The following is a 22,326-nucleotide window of genomic DNA, read 5'->3' as shown; positions in this document are numbered from 1 at the left end:
CATGTAGGAAGCACTTGATATTCACACTGTTGATAGAGCTGGAGGAGAAGAGTCACAGAGTGTACGGACCCCCATGCTAACTTCAAGTGATCCAGGTACCTCTCTCGCATCTGAAAATGGAGAAGGTTGTTTATTTTATACTAAGAGGAATGTATAAGGACATAGAGGATTCTTTAAATCAGTGATGACCACATGTGGCACAAGCAGCCAGGGTATTTAGTATGTGAGCCTTGGGTGCAGAGTTAAAGGGGGCACTGGTGATGGGAGTTGTGGCGGCACTTGGACAAGGGGCAAGAGTCGGGCTTAGTGCTGGCTCCACAGGTTTGGCCCACAGGAGCTGCTGCCAAATTCATTATTGTTGCATATCACTGGTGATAGGATTTGATGATACTGGGTGGCAGTGGCTGATTAGTAGAGAGAGACTGTCTTATGCTTTGGACTTTTGGGGCACTTGGCCATTGCTAATTTAAATAAACAATGTAGTGTGTACATGAGATGGTAAGTGCTATTTCATGTACATGCAATAACATCTTTTTTGTGTCATAATATAATCCCTGAGCAGATTGCGAAGCACGAATATGCCAGCTTGAAAAAGAACTCATGGAAGATCTAAAGTCCTTGAGGCACAAGCAAGTGATACATCCTAGTCTTCAGGAAGGTTTGTTTTTTGTGTGTGTGTATGTTACACCTCTCAGGGCAGGGACTTTTTTCCTCCTATTGCCTTAACCCAGTGGAAACCTGACCTTGGTGCACTGAAGAGGCCAAAAGCGTGGATCCTACTGCCTTGGTCCCTTGTACGAGGGCAAAACTGGGTGCAGCCCTTCCTCAGTTTCTTTTTACCATCTCTAGCGGTGAGATGGCATCTAGTGAGTATCTGACTTACTACTTCTCCCTAGACATCAAGTTTTTCAAGCAGCCTGTCGGGGTATGACTGGGACATTAAACAGTCAGTTTTGAACCCTAGAAGGTCACAGCCTAGAGGATCAGGGACAGACAAGGTCAGGGAATCACTGTTCCCAAATAGTTAGTGGATCAGGAGATAGGTCATCACTTGGATAAATCCAAAAGCTGACTGTGGGGTTCAGAACAGGAGGCAGGAGCTGTATGGACCTGGGAGATGGGTGATCACCAAGCAACACTAAGCCAGGCCCTAGGAGCTGGATGTCTGAACAGGAGTCTGGAATCACAGGGGTCTGGAGGAAGGAGCCAGCAAGGCAGGAATCAGGCACATGGATAAAGCTAGGAAGAAGCCAAGAACCAGGGCTCAGGGAACAGGAAATCAGGTATAAACAAGTAGGACATAGGACTGTGGAAACAGACAGGAACTAGGACATGAGGATCAAAGGTAAGAACTAGGAGTCAGAATCCCAGGGCTAAATATGCATCTGTCCTGAGTAGCCTTCTGGGAATTGAAAGAGCTTCTGAAAGAGCAGGCAGCCATGTCCATGCATGTGACTGGGGCCTGCTGGGAGTATTTAAGCTGCTGACAGCCAGGCACACTTGATAGCTGGAGGCAGTTGAGCCTGCCTGCTGCCCTGACTCATGACACAACCTCATTCCAAAAATAAAAAAAATTAAAAAAGAAGAAAAAGAACATTGGCCACTTTTATATAAACATGCGTTTTCACCTTTGTCATGACACCAGTTTCCAAATCCAGCCTGCATTGTGTATCTAGGTAATAAAGCAGTAAAATAGTGTGATAGCTGGCTTGTAAATTGGCTAAAAATTTTGCAGTATTACTTTCTGGGACCCTTTCCAAACTTGTGATTTTGGAACTTGATAGGATCACTGGTTACAAGTATCAAAGCAGATGCTACGTGTAAAGTATGATCCATGTGGTAGCTAAAAATAAACAAAAAATATTGTACTGTTTGCGGTTTATGTAGCACCTATTGTTACTGTATTGGTGAAGGGAAAGCAAGTTAAACTTACTATGTATAATGTTAGCAGGCCCTTGGTACCAGGATGAAAGTACTTCAGATACAGGTATACTTGGGATACCTATTCCCCATGTTTTAAGGCTTGCTTGGTCTCAGTGCTAAGGGAGGACATAACTAGTTTATCTTTGGCTTAGCAGGTAGTCACATTCTAGGTAGATGCTCTGTATCTAGGTTGTTTTTTCCCAGGATCTGAAAATCCAAAGATGCTTGCTTTAAGCTACGTGTGCTAAAGTTGGAGGGTTACTTCTAACCATAATTTCTGGGTCTGTAAAAGAACAAACCCAAAAATACCAGTTTCTGGTAGTGTTTCTTTGAGTATATAATGGACCTCAGGATTGGACAGCAAAAAGATGATGGAGAGCCTTCTCTTCTCACAGAGCTGTGTGTATATTTGGAGGGGATTTATGACAATCATCTCAACATTAGCAAACTCCTCAACATTGCCAATCATCTTAGGATCAATGTTCCTGACACAGACTGAAAAGCCATAGTACTGTGGAATGCTGGAGGATCTAGCAGTTCCCTATCTTGTCCAAGTGGCAGGCCCAAGCCTTAACATGAATGTTTCGCAGTGAAGTGCTTCAAAGGGCATGAACAACCATACACTTGAATCAATTTCAGAAGGGGAGGGGGCGCAACAGTGCTGTTAGAACAGTAGCCATTATGTTCTAACAGTTGTGTGTGCAGAAGCAGGGAATTATACAAATAAAGTTAAAGCAGCTCAAACTAACCCTGAATGAGGCAGTACTCTTCTTCTTGGAGCACTTTAGAGACATTTGGAGCATTTGAAATGTTACATTTGTCCATGGCCTGACTGGCCAGGTGCTAGGATCACTACAGGTGCGCATACATGAAGGCAGTGCCAAATCATGGAGCTTGAGAGAGCTGAAACATGCCTCCCAATAAGAAGGAGTCTTCACAAAACATTGGTCCAGATTCTCAAATGTATTAAAGTGCCTAAATTTATTTTTGTTGGAGTTGGGACCCCAATACATTTTTCAGCATCTGGACTTGAGTTCTTGAAGTCCTCAATTGGAATTGGCAAGGCACAGGAAACAAAAGATCCAGTCCTGACCTTGGTATTAATAAAAATGGTGGAGATCTACAGGGTCCTGAAATGCCATGGAAAAATGTACATCCCCTCCAGGGATGCTCCATTCACTGAAGACCAGAACCAGCATATTGGGTTCCAAAGCCGCTGTTCAGAGGAGATGTTTTTGCCAGTGCTGAGCAAGGATCCCTTTTGTCTACCATAAGCCAAGTACCATGTAGCTCCCATTTAGACATCTGCCCCAGATGGATTGTGAGTAGGACAGGATCAGTTGGTTCCAGCCGGGTCAATGTCTTTATGGCAGGGCACGCCATCTTAGTCACATTAGCCTTACTGAGGACCATTATCTTTTACATCCAGGAGCAATTCCTTCCATGTTCCAGAAGAAGAGCCTATTCTTTAGTGGTATCATTAACCAGGCTTGCCTACCCAGGACCAGATATAGATCCCTCTGAGCTGGAGACAGTGAAGGAATTACTACATCTTAATTGCCAGATGAAGCTGTGATATCAGATTCTACACTGGTGAGTGACTACAAAGCTTTCCAGGACTGTCCTGTATTGTAGGGAGCCTAAATATTGTGCTTACATTTATCCAGTAAACTAGCCAGCAAGAATTGTCCTCCTTATTAACACGGTGATCCTGGAACTAACTACTAGTCTGCTCCAAACCTCAGCACTTTTTGCTCCAACTTGTGAATAAGCATAGAAGAGAGATTGTGCTTCTGGAAGGCTTTGGCTACTTATGCAGCCATTCAAATCTAGGGTGCTGCAGTCTTTATTGCCTTGCAAAGTCCCCCAAAGGCATGCCTAAGGATGAAGTCTAAAATTTGAACTTTCTTGGACGGAAGGCATTTTCATTAGCCTCTTTAGGTGACAAACTACCAGGCACTATTTGCCAAATACAGTTAACAAGGTTGGGAAGGAAGCTCTATCTCATTTAATACAGCAAAGGAGAACAAAGGTGAATTTAAGGAAGTAATCAAGAAGGCCCATATGACTGAGGTACTCTGCATGCACCTCTTGATACTGCCTGGTTATAATGGCTGTGGTTTTGCTTGTGGCTTCAGACCTCTTTCATATGACACATGATAAGAGCCATTATAGAGGTCCTGGAAGACTTCAGCCAAAGATGGGTCAGGTATTGGCAACTGGAAGACCAAAGAAGTATTGGCAAGGAGAGCATGCTGTTCTAGTTTTGGGATCAGCAGCCAGGCTACTGATTGAAAGAAAATACAGTGGACTCCAGTACATAGCTGTCTCCAGCCTTCTTGGCCAGCCGATCTTGAGGCAACTAATTTGATAGGGGCATTGAGAGCCAAACTGGGGTCAATGGACTTGTCTTTACCTTGCACAGCTACCCTTTTTCTTTCTGTAAGGCATTCAGTATCCATTAGGGCTGTGCAAAGCTTCAGGGCTTTGCAAAACTTTCGTTGCTGATTTTTGATTTGGAGGAGATTTGACCTGATTCAGCGACTGAATCTCAAATCTGAACCAAATCAGGAGACCAATAAAAAGGTCTGAATCAGTTTGAAGCCTACAAATCATTTCGGAAAAGCTTCAGAGAAGGTTCGGCTATTCGGGCAGTCCCTGCTCTCCACCGCAGGGAGTGGGATCCGGACTCCATGCTGGTTAGTGGTGTGCGGGGGGAGGGGACTATGGGACCCTATCCCCTGCCTGCTGCCTAGCCCAGCCCCAGCATCCTGGCGCTTTTTTTTAAGTGCCACACTCACCGGCAGCTGCTGGGGCATCTGGGGGCTCATGGCAGAGCCCCCTCATGCAGTATGGAGCAGTGAGGGGCAGTGGGAATTCCCCCCTGGCCTGGCAGGAGCTCGTGAATGCAGGGCTTTTTTAATATTTTTTTTAAGTGACTGGACTTGGGGGGCTGGCAGGGCAGCCATTGACGGGGCTGGGAGAACAGGCACGCGGTGGGGCCGGTTCAATTCAGAGATTTAGCTGATTCGGTGGCGGCCGAATCTCCGAATCAGATTTGGCTGATCTATTCAGGACAGTGATTTGAATCACCGAATTGAATCGCTGTCCCTGGAAGCGGCCAAATCCTAAGTGAATACTAGCCGCTTTGCACAGGCCTAGTGTTCATTGCAGCTGACACGTGGGCTGTAGACATCACTGTTCAAAGCTCTCCCAACTTATAATATTTTCTTCTTCATTGTTTCCTCTTCTCCATTCTTTTGAGGACCCCTTTCATTAGAGCATGCTACAAATGGAAGTGATCTTTGTACTCAAGGAGTATCTTTCTCTGATGAGAAAAGGCTTCTGTTCTTATTTTTTCTTTCACACTGTACAAGTGAGAGCAGGTCTTTGGATCTCAGACCTATTCTCTCTCTTCATTTTATCTATGTGCTGTGTGGTTCAGGATCATAATGCCTGCTTCCATCTCATCTCTTAAGGCTCAAGACTAGATGAGACTCTTGACTTCTAGGGTATGTACTTCTAAAGTCACGTGTCTGGTCCACAAGAAATTCCTAAGATCTTATCAAGTCATCTTATCCCAATTCTTAGTAGTACAAGGTATTGCAGTTTAGACTTTCCGTGCCCCAGGTGTTTTTGCATCAGGTTTAGTAGCGCATCTGAAGAGGAGATGAGAATATCCTTAAAATAGATGCTTGGCTGATCGAGGGCAGACCCCAGCAAGCGATAATAGCATGCTTAGAAATAAGCCCTTTCGCTCTCTTTTTCTACTCAATTTCCCAGTGAACATCACAAGAGAACCATATTCCATTTCAGTTGCAGTCTGTTAGCAGCTCTGATTTCAGGCTGGTTGTTCTTCTCTAGTGTCCTTGTCATAAACCTAGATTTTTTTTTCAGTCGTGCAGCAATGTCCTCCTTCGTACAGATCTCACCAAGGAGTTGACAAATGAGCATGCACTCCAGAGTCTGCACTTCACTGAACTCGCATATATTCATGTTACTGGAGTACCCCATTTGATCATGTTTGTTTTTGATCTTCCAGTTCGTGTGTGCAGGCAATTCAGCATCACCATGTTGGCCAATGTAGATCCACCCATCTTGGAAGGTCCTCCTGGGGTCCAGGTCTGTTTCAGAGCACCTGATTGCATATAATCTTTCCTTCCATAATCTCAGTAACTCCCTGTCAGCCATTGTGTCCAATGGTGCAACCCTGGTCATAACTCTTTAGCATTTTATGCTGTTTAGTTACTTCTGTGTGATCATAGAATGGATGTCTGGTGTCTACCATCTGCCATGATCTTTCTTTTTGCTTTGCTACCTTTCTTCTGATATCAGGTAGTGTAATGCCAGCCAATAAGTACAGGCTATCCTTTGGTGTTGGCTTTATACATCCTGTTATTTCACAACAGCATCACTTTGAACTGGGTCTAGTTTCTTGGCATGAACTGATCATTCCCATACTAGGCGTGCAAACTCTGCAGTGGAGTAGTACAAGGCAATAGTAATGGTTCATAACATAACAGGTTTCACTTCCTACTTTGTGGCGACCAACTTTTGAAGTTTGTTGTTGCAAGTCCTGGCTTCCCCTTTTGTCTTCTGTACATATGCTTTGAAGGTAAGTGTTCAGTCCAATGGAACCTCAAGCACACCGGGTTCAGGTGATTTAATCAGTAGAATTCTATCCCAGATGATGATTAATTTCCACTTTGATTCTCTGGGGTATGCAGAAAAACTATAACCTGCATCTTGGTTGGATTGGCATGAAGTTGGTTCTTATTGTAGTAATTGGAGAGGTTGCTCAGTGCACGCATCAGTCTGTTCTTGACAGTGGCAAAGTCCTTCTCTTGCAATGTGGTCCATAGATCATCAGCATGTATGAAGCTCCTTGTATTACTCTGTATGGGTTGATCATTGGTATATATGTTAAAAACGATTGGTGCTAGCACATAACGAAATGGCCTCTCATCAGGTAATCTCCAGTGGCCCTGTTTCTTGCACAGTTCTACATAAAAACATCTATTCTCCAAAAGAGAGAGAATGAGCTGCACTATGTGGTAGTTGTCTACAATACGGTATACTTTAGCAAGCAGGTTTTGGTGGCTGACTGCGTTGTATGCCACTGATAGGTTTACAGACACAGCACCTGTTATCTATCATCCCTTTCTCAAATCCATCTTTTATATGCTAGGTGATGTTTAGTATTTGGCTAGTACAGGATTTGCCTGATCTAAATCCAGCTTTTTCTGGTATTAGGTGTTTGATATGAGGTGAAAGATGATTGAGAATAAGGCATTTTGTAAAGCTTATAAAGATGGCACAGAAGCGACACTGGGCTAAAGGTATGTAGGCCAGAGGCATCCTTCCCTGGCTTTAATAGAGCTATTACACAGGCCGGTTACCATAATTTAGATATTCTAAAGGTCGATAAGCAATTGTTAAAAAGGTGTGATACCCATAACTTGGTGGCAGAACCAAAGTGTTTGATCTGCTCTGCACGCATGTCATCGGGTCCAGCTGCTTTGCTATTCTTCAAGTGACTTATTCCGGCGTCAAGTTCATTCATTGTGTATGGCATGCTAAAATGGTTTTCTTCCAGACCAATTTGTTGTCTAATCTGTATTTTAGGCTGTTTGTTCAAAGCTTTACCATTGAGCAGAAGTTGGTGAACCACCTGGTTGGCTGTGATGTTCTGGTGTTGCTGTAATTTCTTTGGGTCATTACTCAGCTTGTGAATGGTTAACCAGGGTTTCCTACTGGTGTGTGTCATATCTATTCTTTTGATTGTCTCTTTCCATTTCCATCCCTTTATTCTTGGAGCTTGTTAGGTAGGGCTGTCCCTGCCAAAATAGTGTTTTCTGGATCTTTGAAACATTTGCTGGCATTTTTAGTATGGGAGTAAACCCTGGTATATGCTCAGTTCTTCATCGTCAGGGCTGCATCCTGGAGGCTAGTTTCTGCTGATGCAATTGCCATTTCTAGGGATAGAAATGAGTTCAGCTGTGATGCTGCAATCTAGTACTTGGAGAGACTACTAAGTCCTAGTTAGTATGCATACCTGTGAAATAATGCCACTTGCCAGATTTAATCTCCGACCATGCCAGTGAGAGTCAGATTTGGTCTTTTATTGAGCAAAATAAATGAATGTGAAGGTGGTTGTTTCATTTCATGTTATTGCAGAACCAAAACGATGGAAAGAACCAAAAAAATATGGGGGGAGACTCTTCTGATTTTATTTATTTATTTATTTATTTTAATACATTAAAAATAAGTTAGGGAACCTACCACTGTCAGACTTAAGGGTTCTGGTTCCATGAAAGCATGGTGTTCCATAACACTGCTTTAGGAATGTTCAAGCTAGTATACCAGGGCTTCCTCCCTGTTCTTCAAAATACCCACTGCAGATCTGGGCAGTATTTCCATGTCACTCTATATAGGCCAGTGGTTCTCAGCCTATTTGGATCAGAAGCACCCTTCCATAACTTTGTGAATTGAGTGCCACTTAATTTCAAACACTAAATTCACAGGATTTACCACTTTAGAAAGGGGCTGGGAAGTAGGGGTGCGGGGGATTGTCCAGGCAAGAATAAGCTTGAGCATGACTTATCTGCTTAGTTCATACCCATGGGCGACTGGTGCCTCCTCCTCCTTAGTCCGGGGGGACACGTGCCCCCCCTGCAACCAGTCACGCTGACCAATCCTGCCAGCTGGGGTGGGATCCCCCCAGGGCCAATCCTACAACTGCCAGTCGCTGCAGCCACTTCTCCTCCCATGAGTCTGCAATAACTTGTTAGGGCAGCAAGACTGTCAATATGCTATCACTGTAAGAGTGGTTGTGGAGTCCATCGTAGAATTGATATATCTTAAATGGGGGAATCCCTGGGATTGACAATGGTAGGAAGTAAGTCTCTGTAAAGCCCCAAAGGGATAGCTGTTCCCAAAGGCCAAAAAATACTGTTAAAGAGTAGGAGGATTTATTCATTTAAATGGGAAGGGGTTCACAGTATGGAAAGTCCAGTACTTACCTAGCCTTGGTAAAGAGCTCATTATTGAAATTTCTCAACTTCCTGTTGTACTTGCAACAGATTGATCTTTCATTCAGTTCTGTGAAGGTCTATCTTAAACTAATGTTAGTTTCCTGTCTACCCGTACAGTCAGTCAGTTCTTCTCTCTCTCCTTTCCCCACCTCTCCCCTCTGCCAACATTAAATATCCTCAAAGGGTTATTGCATACCTAAGACCTCAGCATGGTCCTTCTTAGAGTCTTGGATTCTTCTCCCTTTGACCATTTTTTGGAATGTTCCCTACCTCGCCTAACTCTGGAAAGAAGTCTTTCCAGTGGCTAGTACTCTGCTCCAAAGAGTAAGGGAGTTTTCAAGCATTTGGTTTGAATCTTGCTATGTAACAGCCCATAAGAATAAAGCAGCTTTAAGCTGTCACCAAAATTGCATCCTCAAATGTTCATCTCCAAAATTCATCTAATCTAAAATCTACTAGTCATTATCCTGAAGCTACGTCCCACACCAGGAGAAGGGGAGTTGCATGAATCAGTTATGCAGAAGTAAGCTTTATTACATTGATAGGAAATTATTAAAACTCTTCATCGTTTCTAGCTATACCTTTAGGTTAAGATGCATTTTTATAGAGAATGTTGAGGATGTAGACATACAAGCAACTTACCAGAGGATGAAAGTGGGGTAGGCCTTTGTTATGCATCAGCTGTTCCAAAGCAACTGTCAGTATATGTTTTCATCCTTTGGTAACTGGAGATATAGCCCATGAGAGATTACGCCTTTTTGGTTGAGTGCCAAGATAGCATAGTTGTTTCCACTTCCCATAGGGTAAGTACATACACATAGGTAGTTACTGTAGAGCAGCTGCTGTATGGTAAAGCCTTTCTCCCCTTTTTACCCTGCAGTAAATTAGTTTGTATGTCCATGCACGGTGTTTTCCATTTTTAGGATATCTCCCCACATTAGCTAGCTGGCTGGTGTACCTGACCTATTCAGTATTAAACCACAGTGCACCAGAGCAAGCCTAACATTCGCTACCTGGAATGTATCCATGTTGGAAACTGCAGCACAGCAAAGTGAATTAACCCCATTGACCTTTATTCAGTGTTTAGCATTGCTAGGTCCACTGCTGAGTCCAGGAAAGTGCTTCTTCAATTAATGTTGAACTAATGCAGCTGGAACTCCCTTGTTCCTTGCCATGCTGAACATTTCTTGCCAGTCATCTGCGGTGGGGTGCACATTTGAAAAAAACTTGAAGACTGGTTTCAGTTATTAAGGTGCAATACTACCCTGCCTTCTGCTTGAGGAAAGTTTGCTGGATTTTTTTTTGAGCTGTAATTGCATTGTATTCCACCTTTTTTGGAGTCTGTAGCTGTCGTAGGTTTCTGATTGTGAGGGAACTGAGAGATGGTCACAACTGTTCTACGTTTGTCTAGAAACATGAGAAGTAGAGGCACGTGTGTGGCCCTGAAAAACTTCTGTTTAAGTATTCCATCCTATGTGCATGAAGTACATGCTCATCTACAGGGGTCAACACTGACTACTGTTTCTCAGAGGCCACTTTGTATGGGCATAGCTTTAGTCTTTGTAACACTTTAATTTCTAAAATACATACAGATTTTCAGGCTTAAACTTGGAAGCACATGAATAGTGCACCACATAGTAAAGACTTTCTGAGAGAGATGTTTCCTTTGTTTGCTCATCCGAAGGGAGATCTATTCTCTTGTGAAGTGGGTTTTATTTTATACATGTTGTTCTCTGTAGTTTTATATATATAGATTTCTTTTAATTTTGACATGAAATTGCATGCTGTTCTGGACTGAGATGATAGTTCTTTGTCTCTGCTTGTTTAGTTTGGAACTTCTCACAAGAAAAAATCCACAGTACAATTTAATATGCATCTATTCCAATATAAAGAGTCATGCACAAATGTCAGGTCACTTTAATTATCTAAATCTGGAATTATTCCAGGGTACATCTTATAAGTCATGAGAAGTATTTAGCTATTTTAGCTCAAAGTCAGGCAGAAGCATCTGACAAAGGCGGTCTCCTACAGAAGCTCAAGCCTCTGAGCTAGTTAGTCTCTAAGGTGCTAGCCTGGCCTACATTCTGCCTGTACATATTACTGTAACTTCTCCTCTCCCCTCCTCCCCCCCCCCCCCAGTTGATTTAATTTGTTTACAGTTCAGTGAAAGTATATGGAATACTTTTTATTTTATTGCCCAACATTATATCTGGTAAGGCAAGATTCTTGGAGGAGATTCTTTGTTCTTCTGTATAATTAACTCCTTTAAATTTCTTTTGCTGTTTAACTACTACAAAATAAATTAATGTGTGTTTCTCATATTGGAGGTATCTGTAATGCTTTACCATGGAATGAGCAAGGCAGCAGTAAGACACCGATAGTGTAGTGACTATAAATGTATTGGCCATAATAACAAATTGTCTTACATTTTACAGTACTTCTCATAAAAAGTGCATTAGAATTTATGGGTATATATATCTCCCACTGTCACTGTTTACACAAGTGTGCGGTGCGGTGGTGCATAGCAGTGTATCTTGGAAATAAGCACTATACTGTCCAGCAGGAAAATTATCAATGTCTTACATGCACCCTTGGTTATTGGCACCTGTCAGTTTTTAAGATGAGGAATGTTGGCCGGAAAAAGAGATGTTAATTCTTTTGTCTTTTTAAGTTGCCTTGGGAACTTTCAAGTGCTGTTGGGCACAGCTAATAGAAGTTGCTTCCATCTGTTTCTCTTTTTGTTTCATCCTAAACAATTAACTTTTTAATAGTGTAGCATGCTTTTGGATATGCAGCATCCAGACTGTAAACGAGTTGAAGTCTGGGAAACCTGAAACCCCTGATCAGTGGTGTAACTAAGGGGGTTGAGCAGGGCACCAACCCTGGATGCCTTCCTGGATGCAGGGGAAAAAAGGGGGAGAGTGGTGTACAAAAATAATGGCTGCTGTCAAGCCAGAGCCAGTGATCTGGCCGGTGCTGTTGCACCACAGCCGCCACCTGCAGCACAAACTATACCTCTGTTCCTGGTCTTGTCTCTATTTCTAAAACTGGTAAAACCTAGAATGAATGTGGGCTATTCAAACCTGCAACGTTTTTATTACTTAAAGACAGTGAATCTCTTAAATTTCTTAACTTGAACTAACACCTGATTTATGTGGCTGTATAGAGATTTTTTTCACTGCTATTTGCTTCATGTAGTGGGACTGAAGTTGAACTCTGTGGACCCAACACTGAGCATTGACCTAAAATACTTGGGTGTGCAGCTGCCACTTTCCTATTCAAACTGTTCTTTGTGGAACTACCCAGGAGTCAATCCAAGTTCTCCAGGTGGGTAATGTATGATTTTTAAATTGTATTATTGATAGTTGAAATGATGGAGGGGAACTGTATACCTATGGTAAGGATTTTAAAATCAAGTTGGATGTCAGTTGTTATTAGTTGGGGCAAGGTTCTTGTTTTTAATCATAAGAGGGACATAAATTAAAACTGCTAATTTAAGGTTCCAAAGTGTCAACCCCAGGTACACATCCCACAAATATGAATATGCAGAATCCAGCATTCTTTATATTTGAAGATCTGCCATAGCAAGTAAGTAACTTTTCAAGAAAAGTTCCCTCCTTTTCAAGCCTGGTGGATATTTACAACATTTTATAAAACCAGGACATCGGTTGCTGTGGTTCCCCTGCTTTTATCTGTGGCTGGTTAGGATGTTAGGTCTGTGTCGTGTCAGGGTTGAGGATAGTCTTATGTAGTTGAAATTATGGTTGTATGGCATGACTGGGATAGGGATGGTCCTGCATCATGCTGGAGGTTGGACTGTATGACCTCTGAAGTCCCTTCCAGCTCTACTTCTCTATGACTTGTTTGACTTCTGTAAGATGAGGTTGACTTTCTTCTTTTCCAGATGGTGCGTTTCCCTTTGTTTCCAGGACAGGGAAGACAAACGATTTCACCAAGATCAAGGGTTGGCGAGGGAAGTTTCATGGTGCTTCTAGAAATGAAGGTAAGGAATACATTAGTTTGTAGATCTGTAGTAATTATGGCTCTCTTTGTGTCCTGATAAAAGCATTTGTATTCTAACTGCTTTATCTTAATTTTTAGTGGAAATTTTTGGAAAAGAAACTTGTGTTCAGAGAATTCACTATTTTGTAGCGATATCACTGGTACATCCATAACACATTTGGATCGTACTGCTGTGGTCTGAATAGAGAATTACTTTCCAGTGTAGAGTAAATCACTTGGGGATAGGATAAAAAAGTATATTATTTTTTGTGAATGACTGAGGCAGGCTAAAACCAATAGTATAATAGGCTCGTTGTTGTTTTAAGTTCTGAATAAATAGCCTGAAAGAGAGGAAGCCCTTACCTGAATAATACCTTGTGTTATGCTTTGAGGGAACAAGTTGCAATTCTTTTCTGGATTGTTCTTTTACATCCTTAGTTGAGCAAGAGACTTCATAAACTGGGAACCCTGACAGTTTGGCTAACAAGTGGTCATATTTGGAAACCTGCTAGAAACCACAGGGCTACCACTGAATTTGTATCAATTTATAATGGATTGGAACCACCACCCATCATCTTCAATGTAAACATGTAGCTTAGGGAGACTGCATATCTGTGTGTGGTACTCCAGATAGCTTGTCTTAGCTATCTTCTCAGAGTGTGAAGTAACATTTTGTATGCCAAGGTCTGAAGCTTCCAAAAACCACACACATTCATATCAAAGATTCTACTGATTGCTAGCTGCATTGTAGGACTCATTATGCCTTATTTTTTATGCATGTTAGACTGTGATTATCCATTTCTTACCTTAAGGTTGTATAAAAATTTTAGAACAGGAATAAAGGAATATGACCCTGAGGCCCCAGGCAGATTTTATGCTTAAAATGTGGTTGACTGGTTAACACAGTCATTCAATTAATGGTGTGATAAAACTGGGATTAAGCCACCAAGTTATTACACAAAATGTGTATAATAACTTTGTGGCTGGTTCCCATTGTGCCTTAAATTTGAATGTATGGCCAGTGCTCCTAGCTTCAGGAGGGTTCCTATGTGCTTCCTTGGTTGGGAGCCCCAGTCACACTGTGCTCCAAGCTGGGGAAACGCATGGGAGCCAAGCTTACTACTTGCCAGTGCGGGGGTAGTCCTGGGATCATGATTCTGGGGTCCTTCTCCACTGGCAGTGTGACCTAGTTGAGATCTGATCCTTGATCCCACAGTCTCGTTTCCTGCTGTGCATGTGTGGCATGGTAAGAGATTTGATTAGTTGGGATTGCATGTCAGATCCCATTGTGCCTTTAATATCTGTTAGCTGCCTAATTTACTTTATTTATTAGGAGAATTGGTGATACACTTTCTTTGGGATTATTTCATATGTATTTGAATTCTGTATTAATATAGGTAGTAGCTCAGAGGGCTCTTTGAAGAACCGCTCTGCATTTTATAGTGACAAACTGGATGAATACCTGGAAAACGAAGGGAAACTGATGGAAACAAGCCTGGGATTCTCTGCTAGTGCTCCCACCTCTCCTGTGGTTTATCAACTTCCAACTAAGAGTACTAGCTATGTACGAACTCTGGACAGTGTTCTAAAGAAGCAATCCAACATAACTCCATCAACATCTTATACTTTCAAGCCTTTATCAGTGTCTTCTACCTCTAGGAGGACAAAGACTCAGAATAAACAGGCTGCTTCAAACAGCCGCTCAAAACCATCTTACAAACCTATACTGCCTTCACCTGTTGTTGTGAAGCAGAAACATGGCTTTTCAGGGTCAGGGGAGAGGGTCACTAAGTCTGCAGCGAGTAGCAGTGCTGCTAATCAAGGAGATAATTTTATGGTGCCAGCTCTAGATGAAAACATGTTGCCAAAGCAGATTAGTCTGCGTCAGGCACAGCAGCAACAGGCTGCTCGTCTACCAGGTTTGTCCAAATCTCAAGTGAAGCTGATGGACTTGGAGGACTGTGCACTTTGGGATGGAAAACCACGGACCTATATCACAGAAGAAAGAGCGGACATATCTCTGGCAACTCTGCTCACTGCTCAGGCAAGCTGCTCTCATTCTTTCCATTACTTCCATTATACCAACTTGTTCTGTCCCCTGATGCTTAAAGTTAAACAGTAAGGTTTTGGTGCTAATAACTTCCTGGGTAAGCAATAGCTTTTTTGTAGCATTTACATTCTTTAGTTCAACTTTTCTTGGCCTCTTTTTTAGAGAATATTCTCATTTTGTCCTTGGAGGCAGTGTAATTTGAGACTTTGATTTTAAATTCACTCATTCAGACTCTATTGAAAAAGTTTGCCATTTCAGGAAAAAAAGATTCACAGGGAAAACTTACAAGTTTATTGGTACACCCTACAATGACTTTCAGGGGTATGATTAAAATGAGACCTATAATTAAAATTAGAAATAGTTTTAATTAATTTAAATTAGAATAATATTATTTTAATAGTTACGATGGAGAGTGTCAGGTGTACATACAATTTTTTTTTTTAAATCAGGGTTTCCTAATGTTACCCTTATGTCTGCTGAAGGAAATTCTGACCTGTAATACACTATTATAATATTTTAGCTGTCTTTGAAGGTACAGAGCCCATAATGGCATTGGATGTGTAGCCATGATGCTGTTATAAGACAATATGTCCTCTTCATTGTGGTTGAAGTCAACTTTTCTGCTTTGGTTGAATGAATGATGAGTTTTGCTTTAATTCAGTCAAGTGAAAATAAGCCCTGATCTTGTCATTTCCTTGATATACCATTAAGTATGAACTTAAGTTATTCTGCATCTTGTGTCTTGCATATAGTATCGGGTACTGTCTCTCAACAGACTTTAATGCAGCTATTCTCTGTCCTGTCATTCTATATAAACTGCAAACATTCTATCGTGTGGTTGCAAGACTGGTCTAAATAAATGTTATGTAAGCAGATTTGGTGTGCATGCATATGTTTGTCTCATTAACATTTCAGATGTATTTTTAATCTTTAGGCTTCTCTTAAAAATAAGCCTATCCACAAAATAATCAGAAGGCGAGCACCTCCTTGCAACAATGATTTCTGCCGTCTGGGTTGCATCTGTGCTAGTCTTGCCCTGGAGAAGCGTCAGCCTACCCATTGCCGCAGGCCAGACTGCATGTTTGGCTGCATATGTTTGAAAAGAAAAGTGTTGCTGGTAAAAGGTGGTTCCAAACACAAGAGAATCTTGAAGAGGGCTGTGCGTGGAAGCCTTGTCTTCTATGGAACACAAGGGGAAGACCATCAAGAAGAAGAGGAGGTGGAAGGGGAGCGTGATGGGGAAGATGAGCTGAAACAGAAAGACAGGAAGAAGAGAAAGAAAGTGGAATACAGTGAGTACCAACTTTGTGCATGTTTGCAGGATTTTATATTAGTATTAAATAGATTGATGAGTCCAAATACTACAGAGAGTTTCAGTAGACTTATGCAACTTTCACCTACCTTGACACCAACCAGAAATAAGTCCTACTTTTGACTATGTCGATCTTAGAAATATGTCAGTCTTTTATTTATGGTCAATTTTTTGTTGGCTTTTTTGTTTGTCTGAAATGTAATAGAGCAAGGCATTATTCAAAGCACTTGAAGAAAGTCATTCACTTGCCTACTTTACCTGTTGAAAGACCCAGGTTGTGATGTCATGGCATACTGATTTGTCACTGCTGAAATCAGTACTTACTTGCTGTCCTGTTTACTTTGCTCCATATTCCTGCATTCTTCCCCTGAATAATTGAATGTCGGCAGCCATATTTTCAGCTGATTTAGATTTGTGTAGTTCCATTCAAATCAGTAGTTCTGTGCTGATATTTACACTAGCTGATGATCTGGCTCCTAAGGTATACTCAATAAAAAATAAGAGATCAAGAAATTGGCTGTTCCTTAAGCACTAAAAAATGGCATGGAAGTGATGCGTCTTAATTATGTTCCTGTTCTTAAAACTTGATGGCAGTGTTGTGTAATATCCCACTTACCTTAGTTTATGGAACACTTTTGATTCTCCAGCTTCAAAGAAATGTCTTGGAGTCTTAGATATCTAAGTTCTGTTACACAGCACCAAGGAAAATTATACAGTGTGTAGAACTTTCTTTTTTTCTGTCATGTTTTTACTTTGTTTCACCTTTTAGATAGTGATAGCAGTCTCCTGCTTTTGACTTTTGGTAAATAAAGATGTAGTTAAACATAACTCTTACTTTTGTCCCTGTTCTACTTGGTGTGGACAAGCTACAGTCACTCTAGGCAAGAGTGAGCTCTAAAAAACAACCAGTGTGAACTAATAGCTGTAAAATTGAATTAGATTCCTCATTTAAAAACATGCTGTTTTCAAACACTTTTTCTTTCTTTGTTCAGCTATTTGTGATACAGAACCAGAGCAGCCTGTTAGGAACTGCCCACTGTGGGTAAAAGTTGAAGGTGAGGTAGATCCAGAACCTATTTACATCCCAACACCATCTGTCATTGAACCAGCAAAACCTATGGTGCTGCCTAACCCAGAAGTTTTGCCCTGCAGTCGAAGCAGATCTTCCAGTACGGTCAAACCAGGACGAGTGTACACTCCCAAACCCAACCCAGTGGTAAGAAAGGAAAATGCTCTACCTTCAAAGTAAACGAGCAAAACTTTTCTCTCTTTCTCTTTCTTTTTTTCTTGCGCAAGGATGACACGCAAATTCGTGAAGCGTTCTTTCTTTTTCTTTTTCTTTCTTTCTTTCTTTCTTTCTTTCTTTCTTTCTTTCTTTCTTTCTTTCTTTCTTTCTTTCTTTCTTTCTTTCTTTCTTTCTTTCTTTCTTTCTTTCTTTCTTTCTTTCTAAATGGAACAAGCCATCTCTTCTCAAAAAACTGCAAACAGCAATACTCGGTATTTGAAATAGATCATGTGATATTTAGGTCCATAAAGAGATGCTTTTGCACACACAATTTTCATATGGTGAGGTAATTTAAACAAGTTTTTTCAGTTTTAAAATTGGTGTCAGTTCAGTATTGAGACTAATTCAGCAGTGGAAAGAGAGATGGAAAGGGCTGTTGGTGTTTGTTTTTTCATTTTAAACCTTGTGTATAAAATCACATAAATCCATCATTTTGTAAAATAAAAAGAATGCTGGTCACATAAATATTGAAGCCATTTGCTAGCTACTTAATGTAGTTCATCTAATTAATGACTTGCCAGACTAGGATATAACTTTTTAATTTTGGGTTTTTGGGGGCTTTTTTCCTAGCCTGTCAGAAAAAAACTTGCTTTTTAGTGTTCAAGTATTGAGAGCCTGTTTTGTGGTTTTTAAACTATAAAATGGAGAAAAGTTAAGCATTCTACAGATACACAGGTGGACAAGTTTTTTCAGCTGTGATCAGAATTCAGTAGGTTTTCTTAAAGCAGAATGCTTTTCATCACTTACTTGGCCAAGCTGAATAACTGACAGCATTTACATTTTTCATTCAGATGAAAACCTCATTCAGAAGCAAAACAGGTTGTGGTATGGTACTAGGAAGGAAAGTTGGCTTTTAAAAGGAGGAGCTTTCTTTGCCATTTTCAGTGAGACATGGATATTGAGGAGAGGAGTACTGTTAGAATGTGCAGTTTTGCAGCTCTGATGTTTGTCTTAAATGAAGTTGTTCCCTTCTGTTTGGCTTGTAGATTCGAGAGGAGGACAAGGATCCTGTCTACTTGTACTTTGAGAGTATGATGACTTGTGCTCGGGTCAGAGCATATGAACACAAGGTGGAGGAGAAAAAACAACAGAAGAACCAGAACATCAGTAATTTGAAGAATTGTAGTGTAAAGGTTGGTGTCTGCAAACAATCCTGCCTCCTCATTTCATGTTAACATGTTTTTCTAAAGTATGTGTGGTCTCAAAGACCCAACTTACTTGTATAGGTAGGATTTGCATTCCTAAGTCACTTAAATATTTTTTTGAATTTTGTTTCTGAAGTACCAGTAAGAATTTTCTGTCTTCCTGCAGCCAGGTGTGAAATTTGTTATGCTTTAAATATTCATTAATAGAGTCATCCTGAGTTTAGAACTGAAATGTTGGGAACTAAATTTATGTAGAGCATATTGTTAATGATGAAGAAAATGTCTAATTTTAAAATCTTAATTTTCCTTCCTCCCACCCCAACTCCTAGGAAAGCTTAGGAAATGATTCTGAGCATCAGTCTCCTAAAAGAGAAACTTGTGAAATGGAGAAAGATACTAATAAGTCAGAAGGTAAGAGTCAAGTCTTGAGTTTTAACCATCTGTTGCATATACAATTCTGGTTTAAAAACCCCCCCTGTAGATATTGATGGAAAAAGAAGGCTGCTTTGCAGGGTGAGTCAAAGGAGGTGATATGCCTAGAACTTTTATAAGGCCATCTGAAATCCACTTTATCTGGTATGGTACATTTAAAAGGGATGCCAGGGTACTTCAGCTGTAATGTTCAACACTTCAGCTCTTAATAAAATAATCTTATAATGTGTTTGCTGTCTTCTGATTTGCCAAGCAGCATGAAATGTATCATGGGAAACGAAACAGGTTAAGTATCTACTTCAGACTGAGTGCTGCTCTAAAATTAAAATGGCAGTTTATTATAGTGGCATGGTTAGCATCCTAAGGCTTTTTTGAACACACATATATTGTGCACCAGTGACAATGGGACACATGTAGGGTTTTTTAAATTACACTCCCAGGTACCCAAGTTATAATGTCAGGCTGGTGAGATCCCTTACAATACTCCAACTACAGTTATGGGTAACCTGTATCTGCATATTTGGAGCTATTTCACAGCAACCTCTTAGTTCAGATTGAAAGGTTAAAATAAACTAAGCTTTCTTGGTGTACTGTATTTATTGCATTTTGGTTTTTCAAGTTCATAAAGAATTAGATTAAATAGATACCTGGTATAGTATATTGTATTCATGTGTTATCATTCAACCCAAAGTGTCCCAAAGGGTGCAATGAACTAGAGGGACCATGTCATTTACCACGAAAATAGAGCTACCTTTGAAGTGAAATGTGGCATCTTTTTACAGCATTAATCTACATTTAAGGATGGCAAGTGAAAAATAATATATCCGGTTGAAAATTATGTTGAGTTTGGATAGGCCAGAAATAATTACCAGAATTAAAACTCGGCCAGGACACAGGGCTCAACATCCATAAAGTTTGCAAAGAGTGCCATTGGATCTCTAATGACAACAGAAGATTAAAGACTGCTGAAGCCAGCACCATTAGCAGTACTTTGCCCCCTAAAGCCATTATGGGACATAAGTTCTTTTTTGACTGTAAGGGAAAAGTGCTACCTGTTGAATCACCACTTCCTGCTGCATGTTGGTGTTTGCCTGGAGGTCTTGCATCCATGTTGTACTGAAGCAACCCAGCTTTGTTGTGGAACATGATGGGATTGTAATAAACGGTGGTATGGCTGCAAGGGATAAACCATAAGAACTTTGTCATTGTTAGTTTTGTACTGAAGGTGTGTCTGTACTGTTTGTTTGGGGTTTGGGTTTTTTGTATCACTGCAGGGAGGGAGTGGTGCTCTGAGCCGTGTTTTGACTTCAGTTTCCCTTCTGCTAACACAAGGGTGGAGGTGGGGAGAATAAAACTATGTTGAATGTCCTGGTGATAAAATGCCATAGTATTGCAGAAACCTGTTTCAATTCTTTCTCAGAGAAAAGCTGGTGGTCTTCCTGTAGTGAGGGGGAATCCTCCTCCACCTCCTATGTTCATCAAACCACTCCAGGTGGGCCAACCAAACTTATCGAGATTATCTCTGACTGCAACTGGGAGGAGGATCGCAATAAGATATTGAGCATCCTTTCACAGCATATCAACAATAACATGCCACAGTCAATCAAAGTGGGTAGCTTCATTATTGAGTTGGCTTCAGAACACAAACCCCAGGATGAGAAGAGTCCTCCCAGCTACTCCTCCAGAGTGAAAATCTCAATGCCATCCTACCAGGACAAGGGAGAGAAGCCCGAGACACCTGTCTTGGAGACTCCTGATAGTGAAGTGTCATCATGCAAAAAAACAGAGAATCTAAAGTTCTTGCAGGCAGACACCTTGGACAAACAACAAGAGAAGTTGCATGGGGGCAAAGGTTTGCCTTTTTATACAGGGCTTTCTCCTGCAGGAAAGCTGGTCGCCTACAAACGCAAAGCTAATATGAGCCCCTCAGGCTTGATTCAGGTGGGTCCCTCTGCCTTTACTGTGGAGAGTAGATTCCATTTCCTCTGAGGTCCCTGAATTCCTTCAAGGAGCAAAACCAGAAATTTTTAAATTTGACTATCTGTCACATGCATTCTTGGTATTGGGGAGGTTGCTAGTTAAGAGTCAATAAATAGCAGAAAGTCTGGTATGGTGATTGAAAATCTGAAACATAATAGTTTTAGAAAGTCCTGTTGGTTGTGTTTGGGATTAAGTAATTGGGGGGAGGGGCCAGATTTTTATTAAGGTCTTTCTCACATTCTAGAAGATTTGTTAGAGAGGTTGGTTCTCTTGCTAATTGATGGCTGCCAGGGACCACAGGAGAAACCAGCTTAGAGGAAGATGTATACTGGGGCAGATCTTTTAAAAGAGACTATGTAGAAATTAACCTTTTTTTTTTTTTTTTTTTTAAATGCCTTATCATTAATACATACCATCAGTTTGTTTGTTCATCCCTTTCAGATCAGGTATTTGATCTTAAGATTTCATAAACCTAAATTTGAAATCCCTCTATTCCATGGAAACTGATATTATAAATTCAGTGTTATGAATTAGCTGTAGGATGCGGATTCCCTCTGCTAATTGTAAGAAGTAGTTGTGTGGGGTGATGCCCCTTAATAAATATATATATTTATTTGATACAGAAAGCTGTGAGAACATTTTTAGAAAAGGCTAGTCAAGGCAGGGCTGGGATGAAAGGAAGGTGAGAATTTCAGGAGACTTAAAAATGCAGTACCAGACGAAGGAGAAGCTGGACAAAAATATCTAGTTTCACTGATGACCAAAAATATTGGTCATCAGTGAAAGCTGTTTAGACCAGACTTTTCAAGTGTGGCAAGCAATCTTTGGTGCCTCAGCTTTGGGGACCCACTCTGATACCTGGTTTGTTTGTTTTTTTTAAGAGGATAAGTACTCTGTTTATTTTGCAGATCAGTGCCTTTTTAAGGTGTCTCAGGTTGTGCACCCAAGATTGCCAATCATTTATTTAAAATATTGAACAAACCCTACTTAAGTTAAACTTTATCCTGGAACTGTAGAGGTTGATGTTGTATGAAAGTAACCAGTAAAACTTAGCAGCTTGAAGTTTGACAGAATCCATTGACCACAAGCATTTACTGTAACCTTCTTCAAGACATTTTATCCCTTCTCTTTCTCAGGCAGCTGCTGTTATAATCCATTCTTTT

General features: G+C 40.9%; 1 protein-coding gene across 12 annotated transcripts in view; it reads left to right on the top strand.

Annotated features, from left to right (window-relative positions):
• Window positions 1–22,326, top strand: part of MGA (MAX dimerization protein MGA) — a 91,102-nt gene that overhangs the window by 28,319 nt on the left and 40,457 nt on the right. For 9 of the 12 annotated variants that reach the window (XM_019496539.2, XM_059722960.1, XM_059722961.1 and 6 more), the window contains 10 exons: window positions 8–95; window positions 563–658; window positions 12,156–12,284; window positions 12,862–12,960; window positions 14,357–15,003; window positions 15,944–16,301; window positions 17,314–17,537; window positions 18,593–18,739; window positions 19,081–19,162; window positions 20,604–21,124. In XM_019496539.2, the coding sequence (XP_019352084.1) occupies window positions 8–95; window positions 563–658; window positions 12,156–12,284; window positions 12,862–12,960; window positions 14,357–15,003; window positions 15,944–16,301; window positions 17,314–17,537; window positions 18,593–18,739; window positions 19,081–19,162; window positions 20,604–21,124 (2,391 nt within the window). Of the gene's footprint in view, window positions 1–7; window positions 96–562; window positions 659–12,155; window positions 12,285–12,861; window positions 12,961–14,356; window positions 15,004–15,943; window positions 16,302–17,313; window positions 17,538–18,592; window positions 18,740–19,080; window positions 19,163–19,965; window positions 20,572–20,603; window positions 21,125–22,326 lie in introns of those variants that run through there. The other 3 variants (XM_059722967.1, XM_059722966.1, XM_059722969.1) reach the window with 2 other exon arrangements.

This window comes from Alligator mississippiensis, chromosome 2, assembly GCF_030867095.1.
Source record: "Alligator mississippiensis isolate rAllMis1 chromosome 2, rAllMis1, whole genome shotgun sequence".
Classification (NCBI taxonomy): Eukaryota; Metazoa; Chordata; order Crocodylia; family Alligatoridae; genus Alligator; species Alligator mississippiensis.
Note: the sequence above shows the minus strand (reverse complement) of the source record. Positions and strands in the feature narration are given on the sequence as shown.